The sequence below is a fragment of the Melitaea cinxia genome, chromosome 12 (assembly GCF_905220565.1).
Source record: "Melitaea cinxia chromosome 12, ilMelCinx1.1, whole genome shotgun sequence".
Lineage (NCBI taxonomy): Eukaryota > Metazoa > Arthropoda > Insecta > Lepidoptera > Nymphalidae > Melitaea > Melitaea cinxia.
Window position 1 is genome coordinate 2577778 of NC_059405.1, and position 27979 is coordinate 2605756.

Below are 27979 nucleotides of genomic sequence, written 5' to 3' on the forward strand. Positions count from 1 at the left end.
TTTATTTTCGTAATTAAGAACAAATTACATTTCAAAAGATTATAGTTTTGAGAAGAATTTAACACGTATCGCTTCAGCCTGTTATATCCCACTACTGGGCATAGGCCTCTTTCCCCATGTAGGAGAAGGATCAGAGCTTAATCCACCACGCTGCTCCATTGCGGGTTGGCGGATATATTCCCTACTGTGAGTAACGATCGCTATCAGGTGTACATGATAACAACCGGGACCGACGGCTTAACGAGCTCTCCGAGGCAAGGTGGGGAGACCCACAAGGACTGCACAAACACCCAGACCACGGCAAACACCTGTATGGCCAATACAAATGTTTGTCATGTGCGGGGATCGAACCCGCAACCGCCAGCGCAACAGATACAATAAATAATTAACACGTATACTATAAAACAATCCACATGTGACATTTTCCATAAGTTTATTGTATCTTAATTTTAGACTGAAATCTGTAATAGAAAGATACTTCCCCAGATAGGCTGCTTATGTTTTGGTTACTTTTTGGTTATAAATTACTGCTACAATATTGTTTTTTAATTATTTCTGAACTGATAATGGAACGAACCCTTTAACCTTCGACCGTTAAAAAAATATTAGTTTTGTGAGCTGCCAGCACGTTGATAAAACCATGAAGTATTTAATGCCAATCACAAGTACTTAAAAAAAGACTCAATAAATTTTCAACATTTTATTCAAGATACGGTTTAATAATAACTTGTTCCATCCGCTTATTTCTTCTCATATAAATCCACTCCATCAAGAGAACCGTCGACGCGGACATGATTCCTGAAATAAGAGCATTTTGACAATTATACTGAAACGGCTTTAATATTTCAATTTAATATTATCCTTTTTAAATTATGACATTTTATGACTTATTATGAAACTAACTGTACCCGCGATTTCATCCACGTGGAATTTAACAAAAAGTTTTTGTTCAGTTCGCAGTTATAAAATTACATGTGAATCTACATGTGATAGCTTGTTATTAGCTTTTTTTTATTCATATTCTGTATGAGTTATAGTTATAATAAGCTGTAAGCTATCCAAATAAAATAAAAAAAAAATAAAAAAAAATTACCAAAATAAAAGTAGCCTAAGTTACTCCTTATTACATCAGCTACCAGTGAAAGTGCCGTCAAAATCGGTCCAGCCGTTTCAGAGTTTAGTCAGAACAAACAGACACACAGAGATACAGACAGACGAATAGGCAGATAGACAAAAATTGTAAAAAATGTTATTTTGGTATATGTACCGTGTATACATCCTTATGCATTTAGTAAAAAGTGATTTTTTTAATATTACAAACAGACACTCTATTTTATTTATTTGTATAGATGTATAGATTAATTTTTCCGGTGGTATTGCTTCACAGCGAATGTAAAATTTTGAAATGAAAACGAAAATGAAAATTTAACAACAATCATAACTCCTATTAGGGATTTTATTCGACAACTCACATTGAATCAACATAAGGATTCCCCAAAAAGTAAGTTTTATCGTATATCGTATCGTAATGTGTCGCATGCGTTTGTACCGATACACGATATTATCGAATCCTTTTGTACCGATAATATCGATACATACGGTCTTATTTTTTTTTTCAAATTGTTGAGTGTAGTTGGCCCTATCGGGCTTTACAGCGTCACCGGTGAGAAGGGCCGGGTACTATAGACACCGGCCGCAAAGAAAGAAGGGGAGCCCCCTGGGAAGGCTCGGTGAAAACGCTTGTCCTAAGGGTGTTTCCTAGCGAGATCGCACCACGGCTTAGAACGTCGTCTGAGAGGGTACGGTCTTAAGGCATACTCCTTTTTTAAGAGAGGTACCACCAACGCCGGTTTCTACCCTAGTTTGGGTGTTTTTATTTTTGTTATGTCTCCCTAAAAACCCAACTAATAAAATTCACTAACAAGACCCTATTAATAAAAAAATGTCGAATCGTACAGAACGAAGAAACGGGGCTTAGAACTTTCGGCGGGAAATCATTTTATAATCATTATAAATTATTTATCTATAATATAAAAATGAGTCGCTGAATGTGTTGCTAAGCGCAAAACTCGAGAACGGTTGGACCGATGTCGCTAATTCTTTTTTTAAAATATTCCTTGAAGTACGAGGATGGTTCTTACGGAGAGAAAAATTCCAAAAAAAAAATTTAAATTTCCTGAAAAAGTCTAAAAACAACACTTTTCTATACTCCAATACAAAAGATTTGTGATAATACTTAAAAGTCAATTTGAACTTTAATACCATACGATAAAGTTTGTGTTAGGCGATACGAAGTTCGCCGGGTCAGCTAGTTAGTAATATAAATCAGCGTTTTTCAAACTTATTCAGTCGTAAAGTCAGCTAATCTTATTCCTGTTTGTTATTATGTAACGATTTATTAAATAAAAAACAGAACATATTACAGTACTTAACTTTCATTTACCGGGAACTCTCCAAGTAGCATTTTTGACCCTCAGAAGGTAACCGAGCACAAATAAAAAATTTATTATATAAATAATACTAAATTCAAGTACTTAATTAGAATGTAACAAAAACAATAACCTAGAAACAGTACAAAGAATGAACCCTGCATATCGCTGAGGTTGACCGTGTGATTGTTGACTTCCTCGACGGTGGAGGTCTTCCAACAGCGGTCGCGTTTCGGCAGATAAGCGCTCAACCACTTTGTAATGAGACCAGCCTTTTGCATTCTGTTGATTCTAGAATATAAATATCTCATTATAATAATTATCCGCTTGTGAGACTAAATAATCAATTACTTTTATATTTTACTTGTAATTCTAAGATGTGTATGTAGTAACTAACTCTCTTTAATAATATAGAATTATTTAGGCTTTTACTCATTTAGTTTAATATGGCTTTAGTTAAGCTGTGGTTTTTGTTCTATGGTCTTCGTCAAGGTTTTACAATTTCATAAGTCGTATTTAGTAACTCCGTTAATAGTAAAACTGTACAATGTAAAAACATATAAGAAACGCGCATGTCGACAAAATGAGACCACACTTAACTAATAACTGAGATAGAACACAGCAAGAAATATGCTGCAGAAAATCTGGTGTAAACCGAGTGGTCAAGTACATCAACCTTATAGAATACCACAGCTAAATAACACTACTCTCAAGGAGTTTTGTGTACCCGTAGTGAGTAAGATGAAAGATAAAATCGGCAACGCGCTTGCAATGCTTCTGGTATTGCAGGCGTCTTGAGGCTACGGTAATCGCCTACCATCCGGTGAGACTTACGCTTGTTTGCCAACCTAGTTGTATATTAAACTAATTTTTCAGAAATATTGATTATCACTACTATAAATTAAACATATATTACAAGTTGATACAATAAACACGTACTCCTTATTTATAATTGGTAGATAAGGACTCCGAGCCGGTACAATCATAGCCACTTGTTCATCCATGAAATCTTCCGCACCTAATGAGAAGAAACACAAAGCATAAGACGACATAATCTAAAAAAAGTTGATCATTTGGTAAACTAAGATGCAAATAAAAATATAGTTACATTATTGAACAACCAGAAAAAATACATGTTAGAAAAAAAAAGTACACAACATACTTATCGCAGTCAGAAATTGCTGAAGTATTGAAGAATTAAATTTGTGATATTGATAAACATTTTGGAATAGAAGTAATATATACTCATATATGTATCATATCATGTATATATCGTTTTAATTGTTCTAAGTATAAAAGTAAAAAGAGATATGGAATAACAACGTTGTATCCGAACAGAAGCAGAGCAAGCTGAGTAAGAGCCTTTTTTGGACAAGTATGTTAGATTGAAGTCGCTATTTGCTTTATTATTTTCTTTTATATTACCTCTATCCAATTATTATTTTTTCTGAAATAAGAAATAAACAATATTTCTTCTTTTATCTTAATTCTAATAATTAAATCAAATATATCTTCTCACCGAGTGTAAAATCGCAAGTGTCGCTCTTGAGTGTTTCGGCTCTCATGAGGTAGCTGAGGCGCAGTTTCCAGTCTATGAGTGCGTGTCGGTGTTTGCGGACACGATTCAAAATATCGGAACCTAGAATTTATTTTTTTAGTCATTTGTTGCTTATTATAATTTGTACTATTACTTAGTTTGTTTCTATTTATTGTTATCTGTATTTTAAACTAAAATGTAAGTAAATCATATCAAGTAAAAACTAAAATTAAGTGAGAAAGTGAAATCACGCATGGTTAAAAATCTTTCAAACATTAGCATTTCAATAATTATAAGCTCGATTGGCTGACGGGAATTCCGACTAGCCCGATGGTGCAATTTCCATTGTGCTTTCAGTGTGCTTATGCTTTCTTCTTCAATGGTTGTAGGTTATTTTTTGGTGTTATATGTATTTATTTATAAATGTAGTATTTACGTAACGTTTAGTATGAAAAAAATGTATCTGTATCAGCCAGCTTCGAGTTACTACCATAGGAACATACGACCGTTTGGGTACATGATACATGAAATAAACTTGTCCAAATCAAGTTCCTGCTATGATCATAAATTTAAAAAAAATCTAATTTTTAGGCAACAAAATGGAGAGGAAAGATTTCTTGATTTTGTTTTCAAGGCTGCAAGACAGTTTATTCATTATATCTATATAATAGCATATATAGATGACTCAACAAACGTAGCACGTGGAGTACAGACGAAACGACGCGGGCTTAAAGAACTTTAGTAACGATGATTTTTTTTAAGTGGATACTAATCTAGAATCTACGTCTAAAGGTCAAAGTCATATATATATATGGGTTATTCAACCATATATTAAACAAATGTCTTGAATGACATAAAAAAATTAAGGAAAATTTTTTCGTAAAAAAGTTTAAAGACATGTAAATATATGGATTTTTGGTATACAATAAAATTTATGTAATTGCCCATATTGACACTTATTAAATATAAAAAGCGAAATTTTGAAAATTACTCAGTTTTTAACGTTTCATCAAACGTTAAAAACTGAGTGATTCTAATTTAAACTAATATTTGAACTAATATCGCATAGTTTAACTTGTCTTCTTCTTTAGGATTATTGTAGTTCAATTTTAATTTTGCGTGATGAGTGTCATTTGTCAGTTTATTTGTTTTTTTATCTACCCGATCAAATTTGTTTTTTTTTTCAATAAAAAGTAACAATTTTATAGTTTGTTTTAATTGCTGTAGTCATTGTTCTTTAGATTTGATTCTGTTTTTGGATTGGTTTATAATTTGGTAAGTGATCATTTATACTTGGCTAAAACATTAAGTTATATTTATATTTTTCTTTTCTGTTGTTTGTGATGTTGTATAAATGTTTCCTTACTGAGCTTATGGATTTACATTGATAGCTGTTGTTTTTCCTTTGATTTTTTTTTCTCTCTTTTTAAGTGATGCAATCTCTTTTACGCATCTGGTAGGTGTATTAACGAGCACTTTTAATTATGTATGTATCTTTTGATGTATGAATATTATATTATAAAACTATGTTAGTATTTTAAGTTGTCTTTAGTATGTATGTAACTTGTATGTATGTTGTTTGCGCCCTCTTCCCGGCACATTTTTACTAAACTACTTTCATCAAAGGTTGTCCTGGAAGAGATATAAGCCCGCCATAAGCGATAAGGCCGCCTTTGCATACCTTTTGGTTTTGTGTGTTTCTACATTGTATCTTTCTTTTTGTGTGCAATAAAGTTTTAATAAATAAATAAATAAAACATTTGTTACTAAATTCAACAACAGGATTCAAACCAGCAAAAGCTGTCTCCAAAGACAAAACGTTGCATTAAATTTTGGAACACATTAAATCTGACATTTTTTTATCCCCTGTTAAAGTGCATAACAATATTTTACCCACCAACCGAGTAAAAAAAAATAGAAAATCAAATTTTAAACTTAAAATGACAATTTCAACAAAGAACAAGTTTTCTGGTTAAAAGTTGAACGAGAAATAAAATACAATCCTCACCGGCAAGTGGTCCGCCCTCCAAGCCTTTCGCCGCTTCGGTCACCTCCGCTCTCTTTAGTAAGGCTATATACTTTGGCTCATCGGAATTCTATTAGATAATTGAATTTTTAGTAATTTTAAGATTTAGTGCCATTTGAGCACCATTTGTAATGCACTTTAAATCGTCTATAAATTTTGCAAATATAAATTGAAAAGTTTAAAACACAAAGATATTATTACTTTATTATGCCAAAGTCTTAGACCCATTATAATTTGAGTCATTGATCTTAATCAAACATGTTTAACTGGTAAACGAAGAAGTTATCAATAATTTAATAAACATTATCATTACTTTACTTTCTGAATCTAATTATTACAGACCAAATTATTTGTAGTAATACAATTAGGTACTACAATATCTTTTAACATCAATTTTTTTGTTTTATTTTACGTTTTGCAATAATTAAAATGACGTACCTTTAACTCCATTTCCAAATACGAACCCTTTGTGATCGACCACGTGTACGTCTTGCTTTCCAATAATTCCGATATGGTTGTTACTGGAATTTCCAGTTTCGGAAACGTTAGGAAGGCGACCAAGTTACCGGAATACGTGGTGACCACTACCAACACTACGATCCACCACGTACCTACCACTAATCGACCGCTGTCCGCTCGTGGTAGATACATACCACCTGAAAATTTTATTAGTTTATAACGGACTTAAATTAAATATTAAGAAGACCTACCACTTTTTTCGAAATTTTTAAATGTTAACGACCAAAAATATTATATATTTCAACTATTATTAATGTTAAAAAAAAGCGGCTAAATGGGTCCAGTCGGTAAAAAAGAAATATTTTATACATTTTATGGAATCAGTTCTGTTCCTAAAATATACTTTTGCACATTTCCATAAATTACTCAATTGTTATTAGCATTATAACTTTAAGAGAAAAAAACGTTTAAACTACTTGAAATTGCCAATCTTAAGGAAAGAACTTAGAACGTTTTCAAATCTATATAACCTTAAATGTTTTATACACACAAAATATTAAAATGAAATAGTGTGCACTACCTTGCTGTAACAAAGCTCCATAAATGTACCAAAGACAATTATGTATAGTTGACAGACCGCCTTCTCTAGAAATCTCCATAGCATCATAATAGGGGCTTAAGCGATGAACGATGTATAATGTAGGTCCCATTAATACTACTGCAAATCCCAGACAAAGCCATGTCTACAAGGAAAAAAATTGTATTTAGGACAATAAATATTGTTGTAATAAAACGTACAATTTGACGGTATATCACATTTTTTTATTATTATATTATAACATTACTTACCAATCTAGGAAATAATGTAATTATGATAAATAAAGAGAGAATTGAGCTAACACATATCTTTCTAAATCGATAAAAAGTCTTGTTTTTTTTTTTTGTTTCTATATATTTTTGTTAACACACCATTCGCAGTTGTAACAGTATTTTAAAATTGCCATGAAGCTATATATTATATGATTACTAGCTGACCCCGCAAACGTTGTTTTGCCATATATGTTATAAAGTCCCTGAATCCCCCCCCATCCCCTCTTATAACATAGTGGTATGAAAAACAGATGTTGTTCGTTTCACACACCTACCCAATATGCACACAAAATTTCATGAGAATCGGTCAAGCCGTTTCAGAGGAGCTTAACTATAAACACCGCGACACGAGAATTTTATATATTAGATTGTATTTATATATTTATGTGTATGTAAATGTTTATATTTATTTTTTTATTGCATACATATGTGTATATGTATATATAATCGTAATATATTATTTTTTTTACTGATTTATTTTTATTAACCACCTGTCCATCTGAAAAGTAATATCCCTCTCATTATCAGGTTGTCTGGAAGAGATTGCTTACAGTTTGTGACTTTAATTGATTGTAATGTAAATTTTATTATTTATTTAAATGTGCAATAAATTATTATTATTATTATTATTATTATTATTATTATTATTATTATTATTATTATTATTAATGTCATTGTTTAGTACATAAATTTTACTATCCACTTTATGTATTTATTTAGATTTTGTCTGTAGCCTAGTTTTTTAAGTTTAGCTAATTTCTGCTTCGATTCCGATTCAACGACTTCCTTCTTAAAATATCAGTTATTTCTACTTAATAAATCAGAATACAATTAAAATAAAATACAATACGAAATCGGTATTAACATTGTTTTCTGCGATATTTTTATCGTGCCATCTCGACAGTAAATGTTTCATGCTCAAATACGGCCCTAATAGCTGAGAATAGGTCACACGTCAAACTCTTGATTAATTTAGTAGCCGAGTGTTCGTCGAATAGGATACGAATGATCTATACCGCGTAACGAAAACGTCGAAAAACAATATGCGTCTGTTTCAGTGGTAACTTTTTTAAGAAAATCTGATGTACAAAAAAAAATTAATAACCAAGGTTGTTCCAAATTTAATTTATTCAATCACAAAAACCTTAAAAATGTAATGCATGAAAAAAATTATAAACGACCTCGAAATTTACTTTTTAGAGCAATCAGGGATAATACTATCTTAAATTTAGACAGCTTTCTAATAAATAAACTTTTTGCTTCGATGGTATAATTTTTAATTTTTTTTCTCATATTACCCGCGTTTATTTTAAGTACAGTAAAAACACGTTACGTTTATAATGCACTGCATTTAAATGTGCCTAATAGTAATTAAATGTGTAATTAATAAAATATAAAAAATAAATAACAAATGACGCCGCGTTGGCGCAACGGTTACAGCCATGGATTGTATCTGTTGCGCTAGCGGTTGCGGGTTCGATCCCCGTACATGACTAACATTTGTATTGGCCATACAGATTTTTGCCGTGGTCTGGGTGTTTGTGCAGTCCTTGTGGGTCTCCCCACCGTGCCTCGGAGAGCACGTTAAGCCGTCGGTCCCGGTTGTTATCATGTACACCTGATAGCGATCGTTACTCATAGTAGGGAATATATCCGCCAACCCGCATTGGAGCAGCGTGGTGGATTAAGCTCTGATCCTTCTCCTACATGGAGAAAGAGGCCTATGCCCAGTAGTGGGATATTACAGGCTGAAGCGTAAATAACAAATACAAATAAAAAAATTATACAAGTACTTCGAAATGTTATCGTTTTAAAAAAGCAAAACTCAACCGCCTCGACCTGATACCAGAATAGCAAGGATTGTATCTTTTTGATATAAACAACAACAGTTCTTTACTTATCGCAAATATCTAGAAGGTTAGAATAATTCTCTAGGACGCGCTATAATGATAGCGCATAACCTTTGCTTTAAGCTTTGTATTACGTATCAGGTAATTTAGTGTAATTTCAGATCTAAAATCGTATCAGTAACCTTATAATTTCTTTCATTATAAAAACTTTCGTTTCTTCATACTTCAGCCTATCGCAGTCCACTGCTGGACATAGGCCTCCACAAGTTCGCGTCAAAAATGACGGTTTGGTAACTTTGTTTCTTAGAAACGTTAAAATATTTATTAATTGTAGCATTTTTGTTACAAGAGTATTCAAATTTTTGTTTAATCTTAAAATAACTAAAACTAACTACTCACTAAACTACTAATTCACTAAAGCCGCATGTATAATATCCGCTCAGTGGCTGTATACTATATTTTTAATAATAAACTCCCATTACTCAACTGGCTGTGCTGTGTGGCTACGGGTGCTGTGTGGCTACGGCACTAAAGAATTTAGCCACCCCCTCTCTTCCCGTGGGTGTCGTAAGAGGCGACTAAGGGATAACAAGGTTCCACAACCACCTTGGAACTTAAGAAGCCGACCGATGGCGGGATAACCATCCAACTGCTGGCTTTGAAATACACAGGCCGAAGACGGGCAGCAGCGTCTTCGGTGCGACAAAGCCAGCCCTGCGGTCACCAACCCGCCTGCCCAGCGTGGTGACTATGGGCAAAACACATGAGTTCACGTTATTTTTGGCGTAAACTTGTGGAGGCCTATGTCCAGCAGTGGACTGTATAAGCTGTAATAATAATAAAAAAAAAATTACTCAACGGCTCTTACATGACATAGGATTTACTCCTATGCCGAAACTCTTGAAACACATAATACTCAAGCACAAACGCCTACAACAACAACAACCATACACATATTCTGTTTGCCATGAGTGGGGATCGAATCCGCAATTGCTAGCGTAGCAGTCAGTGCTGTGAACGCTGTGTCAACGCGGCATCAAAATTTTCATTTCATCAAAACAAAAACTTGAACTTAAGTTCAACAAAAATTTGTTAAATAACACAATTTGCAATAGGATTAGAACTAGTAATCCTTGACTAATTTTTCCGGGTGCTCTACACAAATTTTGTCTCAAATACTAAATAATTTAAATGCAATGAATAAATTTTAACATTAATATAATAATTATGAACTGAATATTATATTTTTTAATCTAATATATAAAATTCTCGTGTCGCTGTGTTTGTAGTTAAACTCCTCCGAAACGGCTTGACCGATTCTCATAAAAGTTTTTGTGCATATTGGGTAGGTCTGAGAATCGAACAACATCTATTTATCATCCCCCTAAATGTTAAGGGTAGTCCACCCCTAAATTTTTTTTTAATTTTTAGATAAATTATTTTTTATTTTATTATATTTGGCGGTGAAAAATACATACAATCCTAAATTTTCACCCTTCTACCACCAATCCCTATTTTTAAATAGCGTTTAGTGGCAAGACAACGTTTGCCGAGTCAGCTAGTATTGTATAAAAACATCAGTATTAAATTAAAACAAATAATAAATAAACGTCTCAACTCAAAGGCTCCCAGTATGACGTAAATCCAATGTCAGATGTAAATAAACACGCTCACGTACAAATATAGACTATGTCAAACATCTGTATGGTCTATTGTATAGACTCTATACAGATATCTGTCGTATACAGGAATGAAACTTATGATTACTAGCGTATAGTCAAGTTGCTGTTAACACTGCGCCAATTCTCTGTATAACTTTGCGTCAAAGCCTTTGATTTCTTTTTTTATAATACTAGGTCGGCAAACAAGCGTTGGGCTCACCTGATGGTAAGCGATTACCATAGCCTACAGATCACAACACCACCAACATCAGAAGCATCGCAAGCACGTTACCAACCATAATCGCCAATCCCCCCCATCACCCCCAAAAACTCTGGCGATCTTACTCACCAACTTCAGCTATTTTTACCCGACTGCCAAGGAAGAGTTATGTTTTTCGCGCGTATCTTGTATGTATGTATGTATGTAATATTCTTTACTACCTCATATTTCCAGAACCACTGAACGGATTTACATAATTGAGATATCGTTAGGTTCGTATTAGCTGCCCAAGTGTTCTTAGATAGGTGTCATTAAAAAAAATCAAACATGGCGGCTGCGCGAAGCCATTGTAGATAATGAAAAAAAAATTTTTTTTCTCGAATATTACAATCTGGATATCAAATTGAAGGGCACAATACAAGGATTTTAAAAAGGTATATCATGATTATTATTATCGTAATACTAATAAAGAAATACAATATTAAAGTTTAAAAAATGTGGACTTTGCTCTTTCCCACGCCTATGCCATGCCAAACTCGCCTCCTAGGCGACGATCAACTTCGGGGTGTAGCCTTTCTAATAAAATACAATGGTTAAAAAAAAACATACAATTAAAATTACAAATAAAAATTAATAAATGTCACACCAATTTACAATTACATTAATAAAATCAATAACAAATACATAATACCAAATACAAACAAATAATTTTAATAATAATTTCATTATATTAAAACTAATAGTTGTTGACTTAAGCAGTCACCTATTTGCTAAAGGTCAGGGTTACGTTGCTTTGAGCAGAGTGAGAGATCTTTCTCCGGGCTTGCTATCAGTTCTCTTGACCCTAAAAAATTACTTAATCAACCACATGATGTTAACTGTTTTAATGAATTGAACCGATTACGTAATTTGTCTGACTAAAAAGACATAAATAAAATAATAATTAAAAGAAAAACAAAAAACCCGCCTGCGTGAAGAACAACTATTAGAAAATCAACTGAAAAAGCTGGAACAAGATAAAAATTCAATATGCACACAAAGTCAGCGAAATAAATAGAAACAATAGCAAACATTTTGTGCTGTACATTTAAAATATATTAATACGGTAGTCCTTCGAAACTTGATGCAACGTCGTAGATAATATGCAGTCGGAGGCATGAAATTGAAGGATAAGTCAAATCATTCTCTCTTTGTGCATGTCTCCGACTGCATGTTATGTACGACGTTGCATAAAGTTTCGAAGGACTACCGTATTAATATATTTTAAATGTACAGCACAAAATGTTTGCTATTGTTTCTATTTATTTCGCTGACTTTGTGTGCATATTGAATTTTTATCTTGTTCCAGCTTTTTCAGTTGATTTTCTAATAGTTGTTCTTCACGCAGGCGGGTTTTTTTTTTCTTTTAATTATTATTTTATTTAATTCAGTTACCTATTAAATCTCTATATATATAAAAGCGAAAGGTCACTCACTCATCACGAAATCTCCGAAACTATAACACCTACAAACTTGAAATTTGGCGGGTAGGCTCTTTATAAGACCTAGGCATCCGCTAAGAACGGATTTTACGAAACTCGACCCCTAAGGGGGTAAAACGGGGGTTGGAAGTTTGTATGAAAGTCCTATGTTTTTGAAGTAAGAGACTTGAAATTTAAAATGTATGGTCTATAGATAGTGAAAAGTTGTTCAAGTAATGTATCTTTAGAAATTAACTCCTTTTTGGGGTTAAAATGGGGGATCGTAGGTTGACTCACTGATCACGAAACCTCCAAAACTATAACACCTACAAACTTAAAATTTAGCAAGTAGGCTCCTTATAGGGCGCAAACTACTGTTAAGAATGGATTTTACGAAACTCGACCCCTAAGGGGGTAAAACGGGGGTTGGAAGTTTGTATGAAAGTCCTATGTTTTAGAAGTAAGAGACTTGAAATTTAAAATGTATGCTCTATAGATGATGAAAAGATGTCTTAAAATAATGTATCTTTAGAAATCAACTCCCTTTTGGGGTTAAAACGGGGTATGGTAGGTTGACTCACTCATCACGAAATCTCCGAAACTATAACAGCTACAAACTTGAAATTTGGTAAGTAGGTGCCTTATAGAGTGTAAACATCCGCTGAGAACGAATTTTACGAAATTCGACCCCTAAGGGGATAAAACGGGGGTTGGAAGTTTGTATGAAAGTCCTATGTTTTTGAAGTAAGAGACTTGAAATTTAAAATGTATGCTTTATAGATAGTGAGAAGGTGTCCAAATAATCTATCTTTAGAAATCAACTCCCTTTTGGGGTTAAAACGGGGGATGATAGGTTGACTCACTCATCACGAAATCTCCGAAACTATAATAGCTATTAACTTGAAATTTGGCAAATATGTTCCTTACAGGGCGTAAACATCCACTGAGAACGGATTTTATGAAACTCGACCCCTAAGGTAATAAAACGGGGGTTGAAAGTTTGTATGAAAGTCCTATGTTTTTGAAGTAAGAGACTTGAATTTTAAAAGGTATGCTCTATATATAGTGAAAAGGTGTTCAAGTAATGTATCTGTAGAAATCAACTCTCTTTTGGGGTTAAAAAGGGGGATGGTAGGTTGACTTACTAATCACGAAATCTCCGAAACTATAACAGATACAAACTTGAAATTTTGCAAATATGTTTCTTATAGGGCTTAAACATCCGCTGAGAATGTATTTTACGAAACTCGACCCCTAAGGGGATAAAACGGGGGTTGGAAGTTTGTATAAAAGTCCTATGTTTTTGAAGTAAGAGACTTGAAATTTAAAATGTATGCTCTATATATAGTGAGAAGGTGTTCAAATAATGCATCTTTAGAAATCAACTCCCGTTTAAGGTTAAAACGGGGTATGGTAAGTTGACTCACTCATCACGAAATCTCTGAAGCTATAACAGCACAAACTTGAAATTTGGCAAGGTAGGTTCCTTATAGGGCGTAAACATCCGCTGAGAACGGATTTTATGAAACTCGACCCTTAAGGGGTTAAAACGGGGGTTGGAAGTTTGTATGAAAGTACTATGTTATTAAGGTAAGAGATTTGAAATTTAAAATATATGCTCTATAGATGGTGAGGAAGTGTCCAAATGTTACATCGTAATCTATATATATATATATATATATAAAAGAGAAAGGTCACTGACTTACTCATCACGAGAACTCAAAAACCGCTGGATGGGGTCCATCCATCCAAGATGGACAAAGATGAAATTTGGCAGCTAAGAACGGGTTTTGCGATATTCCACCGCTAAGGGGGTTTAATTGGGGTTGATAGTTTGTATGAAACATATACCGCAGCTATAAGTTCACCTGAAAGGCTATTTATACTGCAGCCTGAAAATAAAACTAAAAATGTGGTGTATAGAGAGGTTTTATAAAAATAACTATTAAATTATACTAAATTGTGCGTTTGAAAAAGTTACTCAGAGTGATAAGCATTTCAAGTGACTGAAATAAAAAAATAATTTGCGTCAAGCAGCTTAATAATAATGTTGTAGTTGCGGGCAACAGTTAGTGTATTATAAAACAAAGTCCCCAAAAGTGTATGTGATCGATTCCCTCAAAATCTACTGAACGGATTTTCATACGGTTTCATCAATGGAGAGAGAACTTCAAAAGGAAGGTTTACGAAACGTAAATAGTTTTACTGGAAGTTTGCCGAGAAAACTTTGTGACACACTGATTTCAACGCGGGCGAAGCCGCGGGCACAGCTAGTCTAATATATAAAATTCTCATGAAATTTTGTGTGCATATTTGGTAGGTCTGAGAATCGAACAACATCTATTTTTCATCCCCCTAAATGTTAAGGGTAGTCCACCGTTAATTTTTCTTTAATTTTTAGATAAATTATTTATTCTTTATTTCATTATGATTTGGCATTGAAAAATACATACAACCCTAAATTTTCACTCTCCTACCACCAACCGCTATTTTTAAATAACGTTTAACGGCAAGACAACGTTTGCCGAGTCTAGTATTCTATAATTATATAAAACACATTGTCATCATTAGTTTGATATTAATTTCTTGAGTTCTCTTCTTATACCCTCTTTTTAACCCCCGACGCAAAAAGGGGGGGTGTTATAAGTTTGACGTGTCTGTCTGTCTGTCTGTCTCTCTATCTGTGGCTCCGTAGCTCGCGAACGGATGAAGCGATTTCAATTTAGTTTTTTTTTTTGTATGAGAGGTGAGATAGTGTTTGTGGGCAAGTGTTTTTAGATCTTAAACTTTACTGGAGAGCAGTATTATTTCGATATGATCTGTAAGGTTGAGGTACTTCCCTAGTCGGGCTGCTCTCGATTATAAACAGGATATTTCCTGCTGTGCCCTACCTCAGTTAATTCCATATATTAAATAATAATAATATAAAAAAATTTATTTTCTTATTCTCAAGAATAATTAATTAAAATCATACTTACATCAGTAGTAAAAGGTAATAGGAATAAAAGTGCTCTGCTAAGTTCCTGCGGACGCGCGATTATGAACGAGTAAGGCTGAGTGCTCACTGGTATTGTATAATTTATGCCTATAGAAAAATTACAAAATCAATAAGTACATTTAATTTTACAATATTATACATATTTACAGTCCAAAACTTAAGAGCTATATATTAAAAGATAAACTGTAGATATAAATCCTATCAGCGTGTAATAAATAGTAAATACTAACGGCATTTTCCTATGGAATCGGAAATTCGATTTTATGAACAAAAAATGTACCAATACTCATTTCACCAGCGGATGCTATGAGATATAGCATTCTTTTACATTTTTTTAAACTATTATTATATGGATTATTATATGGATTAGTTTAAAAAAACTTGAATAAATATAAGAAATCTGAATGTATTGTGCATTTTGGGCATTAAAAAATACAATTTATTTCATACATGGCTTAGGATCTTTGAGTATCAAATTAGAAAAAAAGGTGTGTAAAATTATGTATAACTTATAAAAAAAAATTCAAACCTGGTTTGGGATCAGTGAGGATCGTAAACGCGGCAGCAGCGAGCGCCGCTTGTCCTTTAGCGATCGCATTTTGAATCTCGTTCGAACTAACAGTATACATCATCTGAAGAGATAAAATTAAAAGAATACGTTAAATTGGTCTTTATTTAATGATAAATATAATAAACTATATTTAAGTAAACTATAGTTAGTCGTTAGATTCCTAAATCCAAAAGCTATGTAGCACAAATATTAATTTATAATAGTAATAGTTATTTAGTTATATATATATATATATATATATATTGTAGCATATATTTTTAATAGCGCCTGGTTTCGTTCCTGCTGATGTATATTAGCACAGTTATGCACTAGCGTTGCTATTTACCTTTTCTAGGCGACTGATTTAATTTTTTGGAATACCCTCGTATCGTATTACGTTGCGGTGCACCTTAGGGGGTAGTTGTGTCGCGACACACTGGGTTTGCTGTATATAAGGCTCAGGACGTGTGTTGCGGGCCTTTTTGCCTTTTTGCTCTTTGCTCTTTTTTTGGGTTGGATTCTCTCGCCGTCTTAAGATCTGAGTGCAATTTATTGTGGGTGAGTCCTTGTAGTTTCTTATGGTATAAGCTTTGCTTAAGTGTAAGTTGATTTTGTGTGTTTTGAAAAAAAAAATTAAGATTCTGTAGGATTTTTTTTACTCTCTCTCTTGTGTCTCGTGTTAGGAGTTGTGGGTGTCTCTCTAACCCAACAAACAATTTTTTAACACGTAGCACTGGCGCCCAGCGTAAATTCTCTCATATTTAAAATTATTTGTTTGTCAGTGAATTATTTTAATTATTTTATTTTGTAGGGTATCGCATTGGCACTCAATTTTTTTTTTCTTATTCCTGGCAAGTGGTTTTCTCTGGGTATGAAAAGGGTCTTGTCCTTGTGTCTTTGTGTGTTTTGTGAATTGTGTTAAATTATTACTTTTCATTTTTATTAATTAAATTTGATTACTGTTTCGTTTAGGTTGTGTATTTATATTAGTATGTTTAAAATTTAAAGTTAATATTTAAAAGTTTTTATTTGAATTTAAAAGTTTTGTCCGAGCGTAGTCACGGTTTTTGCATTGTTAATCGTTCCTTGCTAAAAATTTTCAGTTACCTACTTTTTGTATTAATTATTTCTTGCTCAATAATTTTTGCCGTAACTAAATTTTTTTTGACTACCCTCTATTAACGAATATTTTTACTTACTTTGTACTTCTTTGTTACATTTTAACATTAATTTATATCGAATTTTTATTTGTACTTTTTGTTTCGTTTAAATTTTATTATTGTGCTACGATGACTCACTCAATAAAATTCGTATCCCTGCCTAAGGCTGAGTTAGAATATGAGGTGGTTGTTCGGAATGAGGAGCCAGCTGCCACAGTTTTAGCTTTACGTAAACAAATATTACAATTGTCGGAATTGTTACCGTCAGAGGAGATTTTGGTCAGTCCGTTGGATATTATAACCGATTTGGCAGGTATTAGTGACACTTTGATAAAAGTGAAATCAATTATTAATATATTTTAGTTATAATAAATTTTAGTTTTCGGTTAGTGTCGTGTGGTTCGCATTATTTGGACTTTGATAGTATAGAAAATATGATTTTTACTCCTCGTGACTGTTATGCGGAGAACTTAAGTCGGTTGGCGAGTATTTTCGATAAAGTTCAATTTCGGTTGTATGCCGCTCATTTAAAAAATACTTCAAGTTATAATTTGCGTCGTAGGACTGCGGAATTTAATGTTGATAATCTTGTTTATAAGAAAACTTACTTCTTGAGTGATAAAGATAAATACTTTTCTAAGAAATTAGCGCCTAAATTTATCAAATGTCGAATTGTTGGTAAAAGGTCTCCTCTTGTATACGTATTACAGGATATGAATGGTAAAGATCTTGGGGTTTGGCATATTAAAGATTTGAAGTTAACAGGAAGTTCTGGTAGTAAGGGTAATTGATATTGTGTTTTCTTTTTGTTTTAAATCTATATTACGTATTCCATTTTTGAGACGGGTGATGATCTCATTTTTATTTTGTGCTTATACAAGTACATGACTTATGATAGTTGTGTGTTGAGTACATCTCTAATGTACTTTTGGTGTTTATTTTTGTTGAGTTATTCCACTGAGCAATAACTTAATTTGTGTGTGTTGGGTGCATCTCTAACGTATCTACCCACTCACATTATTTTGTTTAAAGCCTACGCCATAAGTTGTTGTTGTTGTGTTACAACTTAACTCTGGAACGGGTGGCGATTCCACATATTATTTTATTCTGTCGAATATATATTCGATTCTAATTGTGTTATGCACATTCTAAAGCCTACATCGGGAATACGGTATTAAATATGGATTAAAAAGAAAAAAAAAAAAAAATTGTTAAATTAAAAATTTTAAGTAGCTGCTGAGTGGTGCTCATTTATAGACCGTCACTCTGTGTGTCAGGGCGTTAATTGTCTAGGTCGGTTAACGCACATTGATAGTTGAATTTCAGGATGTTGTATGTTAGTGACGTATGATTGGGTCGTAAGACAGTGTTGCAGTGAATTCAAAATTATATGTGGTGTTTTTGTAATTAGATTATCTCTTATGATTAATCTATCAAAAAAAAATTTTTTTCTCTTAGTATGGAGTTAAATTTTATAATCCCTTCCTGAGCTTACCAGATTCTCTCCTTACATTAGTTTTTTTTTTTTTTAGAATTTTGCCAGAGATGCAAAATTCTTCTCTGTCGGGGGGGGTATTGTAGCATATATTTTTAATAGCGCCTGGTTTCGTTCCTGCTGATGTATATTAGCACAGTTATGCACTAGCGTTGCTATTTACCTTTTCTAGGCGACTGATTTAATTTTTTGGAATACCCTCGTATCGTATTACGTTGCGGTGCACCTTAGGGGGTAGTTGTGTCGCGACACACTGGGTTTGCTGTATATAAGGCTCAGGACGTGTGTTGCGGGCCTTTTTGCCTTTTTGCTCTTTGCTCTTTTTTTGGGTTGGATTCTCTCGCCGTCTTAAGATCTGAGTGCAATTTATTGTGGGTGAGTCCTTGTAGTTTCTTATGGTATAAGCTTTGCTTAAGTGTAAGTTGATTTTGTGTGTTTTGAAAAAAAAAATTAAGATTCTGTAGGATTTTTTTTACTCTCTCTCTTGTGTCTCGTGTTAGGAGTTGTGGGTGACTCTTTAACCCAGCAAACAATTTTCTAACACGTAGCAATATATATATATATATATATATATATATATATATATATATATATATATATATATATTTATTTATTTATTTATTTATTTATTTAAGTGATATATCCACAGGCTTATAATGCCCGTGCTTTTGTTATTCCATTTTTTTTGTTTAAACATGCATCGGTAATTCATTGCAACTTTAGAATCCTAGAAACCAAATAACTATTCTTAAAATTTCTAAAGGTCGACGCGAGTCCACTGATCAAGACTATTCTACATACTGTTTTTTATTTTATTTTTTATATAGTTATTATTTTTATTATATTTACACTTATTTGCTAACTACAATATATGTACACTTATTTTCTAGCTACAATATATGTACACTTATTTGCTACTTACAATGTACACTTAACCTATGTTATTGTTAGTAGTTAGGTACTTTTTTTTGAAATCTTTATTAGAAATCTTTGTATCCATTTTACTTTCTTTTTTTTATTTTTATTAACATATTATATGACTAGTCCTATCTTATTAAGTACATATATAAAGCCTTATCATTACAATTACATTTTCCCTTACCTATACTATTACATATCATTTTATTATTTATATTAGATACATTACACTTTGATAATTCTATATTTAATATGTATCTTTTTTTTTGTTTAAAACCGGAATGTTCAAAATTTTAAGAATAGGTAGACGACTTAATTGTCTAAAGCGCATACTGTAAAATGCCTTTAAGAGGAATTATATGTATATTTAATACCTATATATATAGTGGTATGATTATATGCCTAGGCATGGTTACCTAGGCATATAACTCATTGTAATTTTTTGAATAAAGTGATTTTTTATTTTGATTTTGAATAGTGGTGAAATGTATTAGTTAAAACAAGTAACGCAAGATTTATTTCTTACTAATAAAATTTCAAATTTTTTATTTTTTATTTTTATATAATCACGTTCTCGTGTAAGTTACAATAATATTACAATAAACGAAATAAGTATATAATACAGTTATACCTTGCAATATTAGCTACTTTTTAATTCAGTTACCCATTAATTATTCTATAATAATATAAAACACATTGTCATCATTAATTTGGTATTAATTAATACTATTATATATTAAAATATTTAATAGATAACTGAATTAAAAAGTGGCAAATACTGCAAGGTAAAACTATGTTATATACTTATTTTGTTTTTAGAAATTTCTTGAGTTCTCTTCTTATACCTTCTTTTTGAAAAAATAACGACTTATCCCATTTTGATACTACCCACACTCACATTCATTCCTATCACGCATTACGCATTGAAATCTCTACACACGCACACGTATCAAACGAAATAATTATGATAATATTTAAACATACTCACATCTACTGCGGCGTCGTTTGTATCATTGGTTATATTCTGCTTTAAATTTCCAGCCAATATTATTCGAATTCTAAAATTAAATAACGACTTGAGTAAATAAACGCCTTGACTGCTGTAATTACGTAAACCCATTTGAACTCATAACTCCTATCACACTACTTCAATGTGGATCAGTGGTCTCAGAATTTTTCAGGTTTTCCCAAAATATATAGTTTATAAATACTTAGAAAAGCATCGGGGTCAGTTATTTTTTACCACTAGGGTGTGAACCATGAACCTTTGTTAGAAGCCTTACAAGCAGGACCTACCCCAGAATTCCTTACTCACAGGAAAATTTTATTATCTTTATTTTTTTTTCTTTGGTATTTTTTTTTTTTAATTTTTCTTCTTAATGAATACATCTTGCACTGTTAGCCTCGCTATATGAAACACTTACTCATGACCATGGGTTGATTGGAAGAAATCTCTTTTAGAGATAAGTCCACCTTTGCCATAAACCTTACTATTATTTTATGTTTCTATATGTATATTTGAGTGCAATTAAGTATATAATATAATATAGGAACACAACACTACTCAAGAATGGAATTATTTAGCTGTGATCTACTGTAAGGCTGAGGTACTTCCCCAGTCGGACTGCTCCAGTTTTGAGGTTTAAGGTTACTTGTTAAGATTTTTATTTAATTGTAATATGTTAACTCAAATTAACAATATTCATTTGAGTTAACTCAAATGAATAATGTTAATTTGAGTTAAGATGGCACATATTTGCATGAACTTTATTTTCGAAATAGAAAACATTGATTTAATCCTAAAGACCTATATATAGATTACAAGTAGTTAATATATTCTTTTTCAAATCAAAATTTTAAATAATATTGTCAAGTAAAATTATTAGAACATCAATTTAAGTCAATCTAACTAGCTATTTTGCTAAATTTTCTGACCAATTTTATCAAACTTATATCACTTTACAAAAAAAAAACTTTCAGTAATAAATGACTTAGTCTGATGCATTTTAATAACTTACGTAAAATTTTTGCTTTTCGCCAGTTGATTGACGATGTCAAATAATAAACCGCTGTAGCTAACAATTGAACCAGATGCGTTGGTTTGCAATATCGTCCACGGTGGGTTCTAGAAAATATAAAAATTTATCGATTACAGCATAATATACACTAATATATGTATGTGGTAAAAATTCATAATTTACTGTTTTATTGTGTAATAGTTGTGTTTGTAACTACATCAACTAAGCACAATTGTAGATCTCTTTGGGAAATAAATAAATTGAATTTTTATTGTCAAGAGTTAGTAGGTTTTTATTTATATAGATTTTTTTTTAGTATTAAAACCTTCCGTGGGCCTTAAGGAACAAACATTAATTTTTATTTATATATAACTAGCGGCCCGGACAGCCTTCGTTCTGTCAGACAGAAAAAAGTCTGTCCGGGCAACTAGTTACCATTATATATAAAAGTTACATACGCTTACGCTTCAGCCTGTAATATCCCACTACTGGGCATAGGCCTCTTTCCCCATGTAGGAGAAGGATTAGAGCTTAATCCACCACGCTGCTCCAATGCGGGTTGGCGGATATATTCCCTACTATAAGTAACGATCGCTATCAGGTGTACATGATAACAACTGGGACCGACGGCTTAACGTGCTCTCCGAGGCACAATAGTTACTTACATGATAAGTAATGATGGGAAGTATTTTTCCGCGAAATCCGTGCACGACATGAGGAAATAAAACATCTTCGAATGTAATTCCATCAATCGGACGCCATACACCAACCTTAGATTTGGGAAAGGAAGATATTAATTCCATTTTCTATTGCTAGTCTAGTTAATAGTTTTCTGAATTCTATCGTATTACGAATTTCACCGAGTGCATGTAAATATTTTTTGGACTAAAACTATCAGAAATAAAATTTGAGACATATTAAAAAATTAATTATTACCAACATATCGAATAAACCAATATCCATTACTTCAGTTTAAGATGTATTTTTTTTCTTGTCAGAAGAACTACAAACACAACTACTCGTCTTATTAATTGAAACTATAGTTTATTCAACTTTAGAGAATAGTGTCATCAAAAATTAGATCAAGCTAAATTAGAATGGTGTGTTCATATTGACCAATTGTAAGTAAAGCCAGAAGTTCGGATAGGTGTCTCGTCATTATTACAGCCTATACAGTCCACTGTTGGACATAGGCCTCCACAAGCTTACGCCAAAAATAACGTGAACTCATGTGTTTTGCCCATAGTCACCACGCTTGGCAGGCGGGTTGGTGACCGCAGTACTGGCTTTGTCGCACCGAAGACGCTGCTGACCGTCTTCTGCCTGTGTATTTCAAAGCCAGCAGTTGGATGGTTATCCCGCCACCGGTCGGCTTTTTAAATTCCAAGGTGGTAGCGGAACTGTGTTATCCCTTAGTCGCCTCTTACGACACCCACGGGAAGAGAGGGGGTGGCTATATTCTTTAGTAGTACCGTAGCCAACCAGTACACGAGGTGTCTCGTCTATTTACTACAATTTGTGAGTACACCATATCCAATTTCATCATCCAATTTCAGCTACTAGATCACTTAAAATATAACTTAAAGTTCATAACTAACACAATTTTAATCTGTATAAAAACTTCCTGTTATGAAATACTCACATTAATTAACTTAACATCCTCAATAACAGCCGTAGTAACATTATCTTTAGCACTTTGTTCATCAACTGTCCGGTCTCTATAAGTCGCTCCCCAAGTATCAGCAGCGAGCGTTCTCCAAGAATTACATTTTCCGCAACTGCTCTTTGTTGATAGATATTGCTGGGTAATTATAGGTTTTTAGTTTAAGTTACTGAATTAACGTATTGTACTTTTTATTAGATTATTGTTGATTATCTTCTACTTTAGGTACTTTCTCTTTCGATCTCCCTCTTTCTTTAGTACTTATTTTTTTAATTACTATAAATTTAATATTTGTGTCATATTTGTTATCTGCTTTATTTAGCTCACGTTGACTGCCTCAAAAATCACACTATTTCACATATCAATTCTTATGTTGTTCGGTAAAAACTTCAAAGTGTAAATGAATTAATTGTATGACAACTTTATTCCGTTGAAAATAATAATAATAATGGAAATTCCATCAGCAATAAGAATTCCTTATGAAAAAGATGTGCCTACTTAACTCACACTAAAGACTAAAAAAAATGAAGATTGTATTCAAGGTAATCTGAACACAAGACATTTTTCTAGATCTAATTCGATCGTATTGTGTCGGAGTTTTCATCGGATATCTGAACTGCAACGTCACACTCCTGTACCGTAGTAAAAAAATTGAAATAAATTTACCTGCATATATCCAAGCAATGTGTCTTTCCTTTGAACTTTAGTCGGTCTTATCGCTTCCCACTCCTCATCAGACACTTGAGCCGCTACATCGAACTCTTCCTGTATTGCTGTATCTAGAGCTGATATGAAGGCTCTCGACATTTCTTGAGCATAACATAACAGGCCATTCTGGTAATATTTATGATATTAAGAGAAAAAAAAAACAAAAGTGACTGACTGGCAATACTTATAGGTATATTTTAAATTATGGAACACCAAATTATTTTTGAGTTTTTTAAGAATAAAAGAATAAAATTATTGTTTATATGCAGTTTTAAAGACCAAGACTAAGTCATAATTTTAGGGTGCAATTTTTATTTGAATCAGTTAGGATATCAGACAGGTTATGATTCTTGTTTCTTGAAAATATGTTTTAACTAATTACCTTGCACTCATTTTCATCGTTAGTGATATTAAAGAAATAGGCAATGTTCTCCCCTTCATACAAATCGTTGATCAAGTTCGAGACATTTCCGTTTGTTATCGAGTTCGATATGATGTAAAGCCACTGAGCCTCTGTGTGTGTCAGTCCTAGCTCGCGAGCTATCTCCACCATTGTGTTCATCATGTCTGTCGTTACTATTGGTACGAAATTTTCTCCTAAAACATCAATTCCAAAATAATTGTATTTTTAAGTAAAAGTTCTTACGCACGCTTGACTTTGGAAGTAAGCTGGTGTATTTGTGACAAGAGCGTTACCAAACGTGTGATCGGGCGAGGTGAACGGAGCAAGAGAGAGGGGTGCAAGTACACATTTTCCTTCTCTCTTTCTCTCATAGCCAAATCTCCAGATAAATAAGAATCTATAAAGTACCTATGAATTTTACAGGAAGTTTCGACAACACCTTGTAGACCTCTTTTCTCCTCAAATATTCGTTTACTTCGTACCTCATCTGAAACACCGTTACGGAAACAGAAGGGACGTCGTCAATTTCTATAGGAGATGTCAGTGCTTGAACAACACGAGATATCGCGTCTCTTGCTGAAATAACACTTGTGTTATTGGAATAAATATTATTTCTAGTACTAGAACTTCTAAGACTAGAATATTTTTTGATTTTAACCAATAAGTAATTAAATTACACCGTCTTCTATTCCAAAGGTAAACAATTGTGTTTTTCGCAACCGCCAACTGATAAAAGGAAAACAAAAACTAGGTGTACTGCACAGTGCGCCAACGTACTCTTCAGTTATATCTAATGAATTTAACTCGTTATTATGGATGCATCAATTCATAATTTAATGTAAAAACAAGCCCGAATAAATAAGTAATTTAACTTTGTATTTGTAGTAAAAACAGTTTTATTACTTACTTATTTTATTAATTGTATTTTTTTAGACACAACCGCCGCCAGTAGGATGCTAATCCTATATTGGGATTCCGAAAATAAAAACAAAATACACGAGCACTAACGCCTAGACCACGACCAACATCTATTTTGCTTATATATTTGTTAAATATGATAAAAAGTAAATGCCGCGTGGAAACAAAATCGTGTCTCCAATAATGTGTATTGGATTAATTAACTCACCAAGAGTATTGTCATGCAGTAAGACTACTGATTTCCAATTAAACGCCCTCTGAGTCCTCAAATCCAGTAATATTTGAGCTAGCTCATCGCCTGGTTCCGTAAAGGTAACCGTTATAGCAGAATTTATTGGCAGACGTGGACAATCAACTTCTGTTAATGCTAATAACAGCAGTTCCTCTTCTTCAGCTCTAGTAAACAGTGACCAGGTTTCTTCACAAGATGCTATGCTAAAAACAGCCAAATATCCTAAAAAAAATATATTAATATTTTTCATGATTTGTCATTGCGTCAATTCGTTATTTATATTATTGGAGTTCTCAGGGATTCCTTATGTCCACCTCCCTGAGAACTCTAATAATATTTATATTTTTGTCTGTAGATATTTTATGAAGATTCCGTAGTTGATTTAAGCAACTTATCTAAATTAAGATTAGTAAATCTTTTACTTAAAAAATGACAAGCATATTTTTCTCATTTTTTTTAAGTCTTTAAAAGTTATAAACTTCCAACCTTACTGTATGGTTTACGATATCAAAGGCGTGTAATACGAAATAAAAATAAAATAAAATCTATTTTCTTTATATGAGGATCAAACGTTGAACTGGACCGTAAATTCTAACAGAACTGTGCATTGAGTTGCGGTGTTCTGTACTTCATGAATAGTGTTGAGTGATTGGTAATAGCTCTACACTGTAAAAGCCTCCATTAAAGCGTAAACTGTTTGGAAGCATTTGCATCAAAATGACCAACATTCATTTGCAGTGCAGTGAATAAACTGTAATAAATGTCGAAATTACTTGCACAAATATTATAGTGTTTAAGTGTTGAAACTATAACATAAAATATTTTTTACAACAAACAATACACTACGTGAAATATTATTTTAAGTTTTTTGCGTGCTTAATTGTGTCAAGTGATTAGCTCGGGGTTATTAGTGTCATTACACTTATATTTGAATTCGTACTGCTGTAGATAACATATAACACCTACCTATATTACATATATATATATATATATATAGGATAACTTATCTTCAAATACCTTGCACTTACTTCTATCATAAATATAACGACCGTTCTGGTACAGTATACAGTTCAATGTGATTATGAAGAATGTTCCATTTATACTAACGGTGTTTGATCCGACTTCTATTAGAAACGAAATCTTGTAAAAAAAATAGTCTTTGGTCTTCACGATGAGTGTCATAGAGTGCGTTAAGCCGTCGGTCCCGGTTGAAATTACAAGCACCTGATCTCTCAATAACAGAGTGTGAGTTAAGCTTTCGGATACTTGTTTATAGGAGAAGAGGCTTTTGACAAGCAGTGGTATATTTATAAGCTTATTAAATGTTATGCAGTCAGCAAAACATTTCATCGCCGTAAAAGTATGTCATAGTACGTACCATAACATAACTACGTAAAAATAGCTGTTCTTTTTATAATTTCACTGTACAATTGTTGCAATTATATACACGCATTTTGGTAAGAAAAATCTACACCACCAACCTTTTTTAAGACTAATAGCCGTCCAAGAAAAATAATGAACGTTTAGTCCACCATGCTTAAGCTCAACTCGCAATAATTCCTTGATATAGTCTTTCAACTCATCCAGAGTTGACTGGTACTCTTCGCCCAGAAATTGTCGATCTATCACCACAGCTACAGACCGTAATAACTTTATTAAAAACAAGAAATACACTACAGTGAATAATTAATTGTAACATTAAAAAATTAGTAATTGGGTACTTCCCACCGTGCCTCGCACAGCATACACACACATAAGCTATACACACAGTTTTTCTATCTGTATCTAAATTCAAGTTTTTAGTCAATAATCTAACGATAAGTCAGATTTGCAATATTTCTTCTCGCCGTAACTCCAATTAAGTGTCCGTTCGCCAACGACTACCACTAACTAGAAGTTCTACCACTATAGGTAACAACAAGACGTGGAAAAAGCTTTTAAGTTTTTGTCCTCCCTTCTTTAAGCTTATGCATTTTACCTCCGAAGATTTCCGATAACTATTTTATAACTATTTAAAATTTTAAAAGATTTTTACGTGAATTCTGGGATAAATCGAATAGATAATAATAGTATCAATTAAAACATAAAATATTTCAACAGCTCAATAGTTAATAATAAATATTGTATCTACATAAATAAAATTAAGTCCCAGTGTAAAAAGAATATTATGGTGACTTATATTTCTTTCTAAAGTCTTGATTTTTCAATTAACAGATGCGTTTATTAATTTTTTTAAATGTCGGTATAAATGTTACCTATTGAAGCATTTGCGGTCATCAGTGACGGATAATCCTCCGCCGAACAATCTCCAAATAAGCACACCAAAATCACGATACATAGTTTCATTTTTATGCCACACGACCACACAGTAATTTTCACCTTTTATATGTAAAATTCCAATCAT

At 32.7% G+C, this 27979-nt stretch overlaps 1 protein-coding gene across 1 annotated transcript; it reads right to left on the reverse strand.

The window, feature by feature from the left end:
- Nucleotides 1-685: 685 nt before the first annotated feature.
- LOC123658208 (ionotropic receptor 93a) lies at nucleotides 686-27921 on the reverse strand. Its single transcript, XM_045593651.1, has 19 exons — nucleotides 27831-27921; nucleotides 27057-27209; nucleotides 25552-25797; nucleotides 24834-25001; nucleotides 24405-24619; nucleotides 23981-24148; nucleotides 23294-23452; nucleotides 22317-22421; nucleotides 21652-21758; nucleotides 20622-20691; nucleotides 16040-16142; nucleotides 15491-15597; nucleotides 7032-7194; nucleotides 6431-6648; nucleotides 5975-6062; nucleotides 3949-4068; nucleotides 3369-3447; nucleotides 2563-2720; nucleotides 686-798 (listed from the first exon to the last, which is right to left on the reverse strand). Exons 1-19 carry the CDS (start codon nucleotides 27919-27921, stop codon nucleotides 701-703), a joined length of 2616 nt encoding a protein of 871 aa, XP_045449607.1. The 3' UTR covers nucleotides 686-700.
- Nucleotides 27922-27979: the final 58 nt, after the last annotated feature.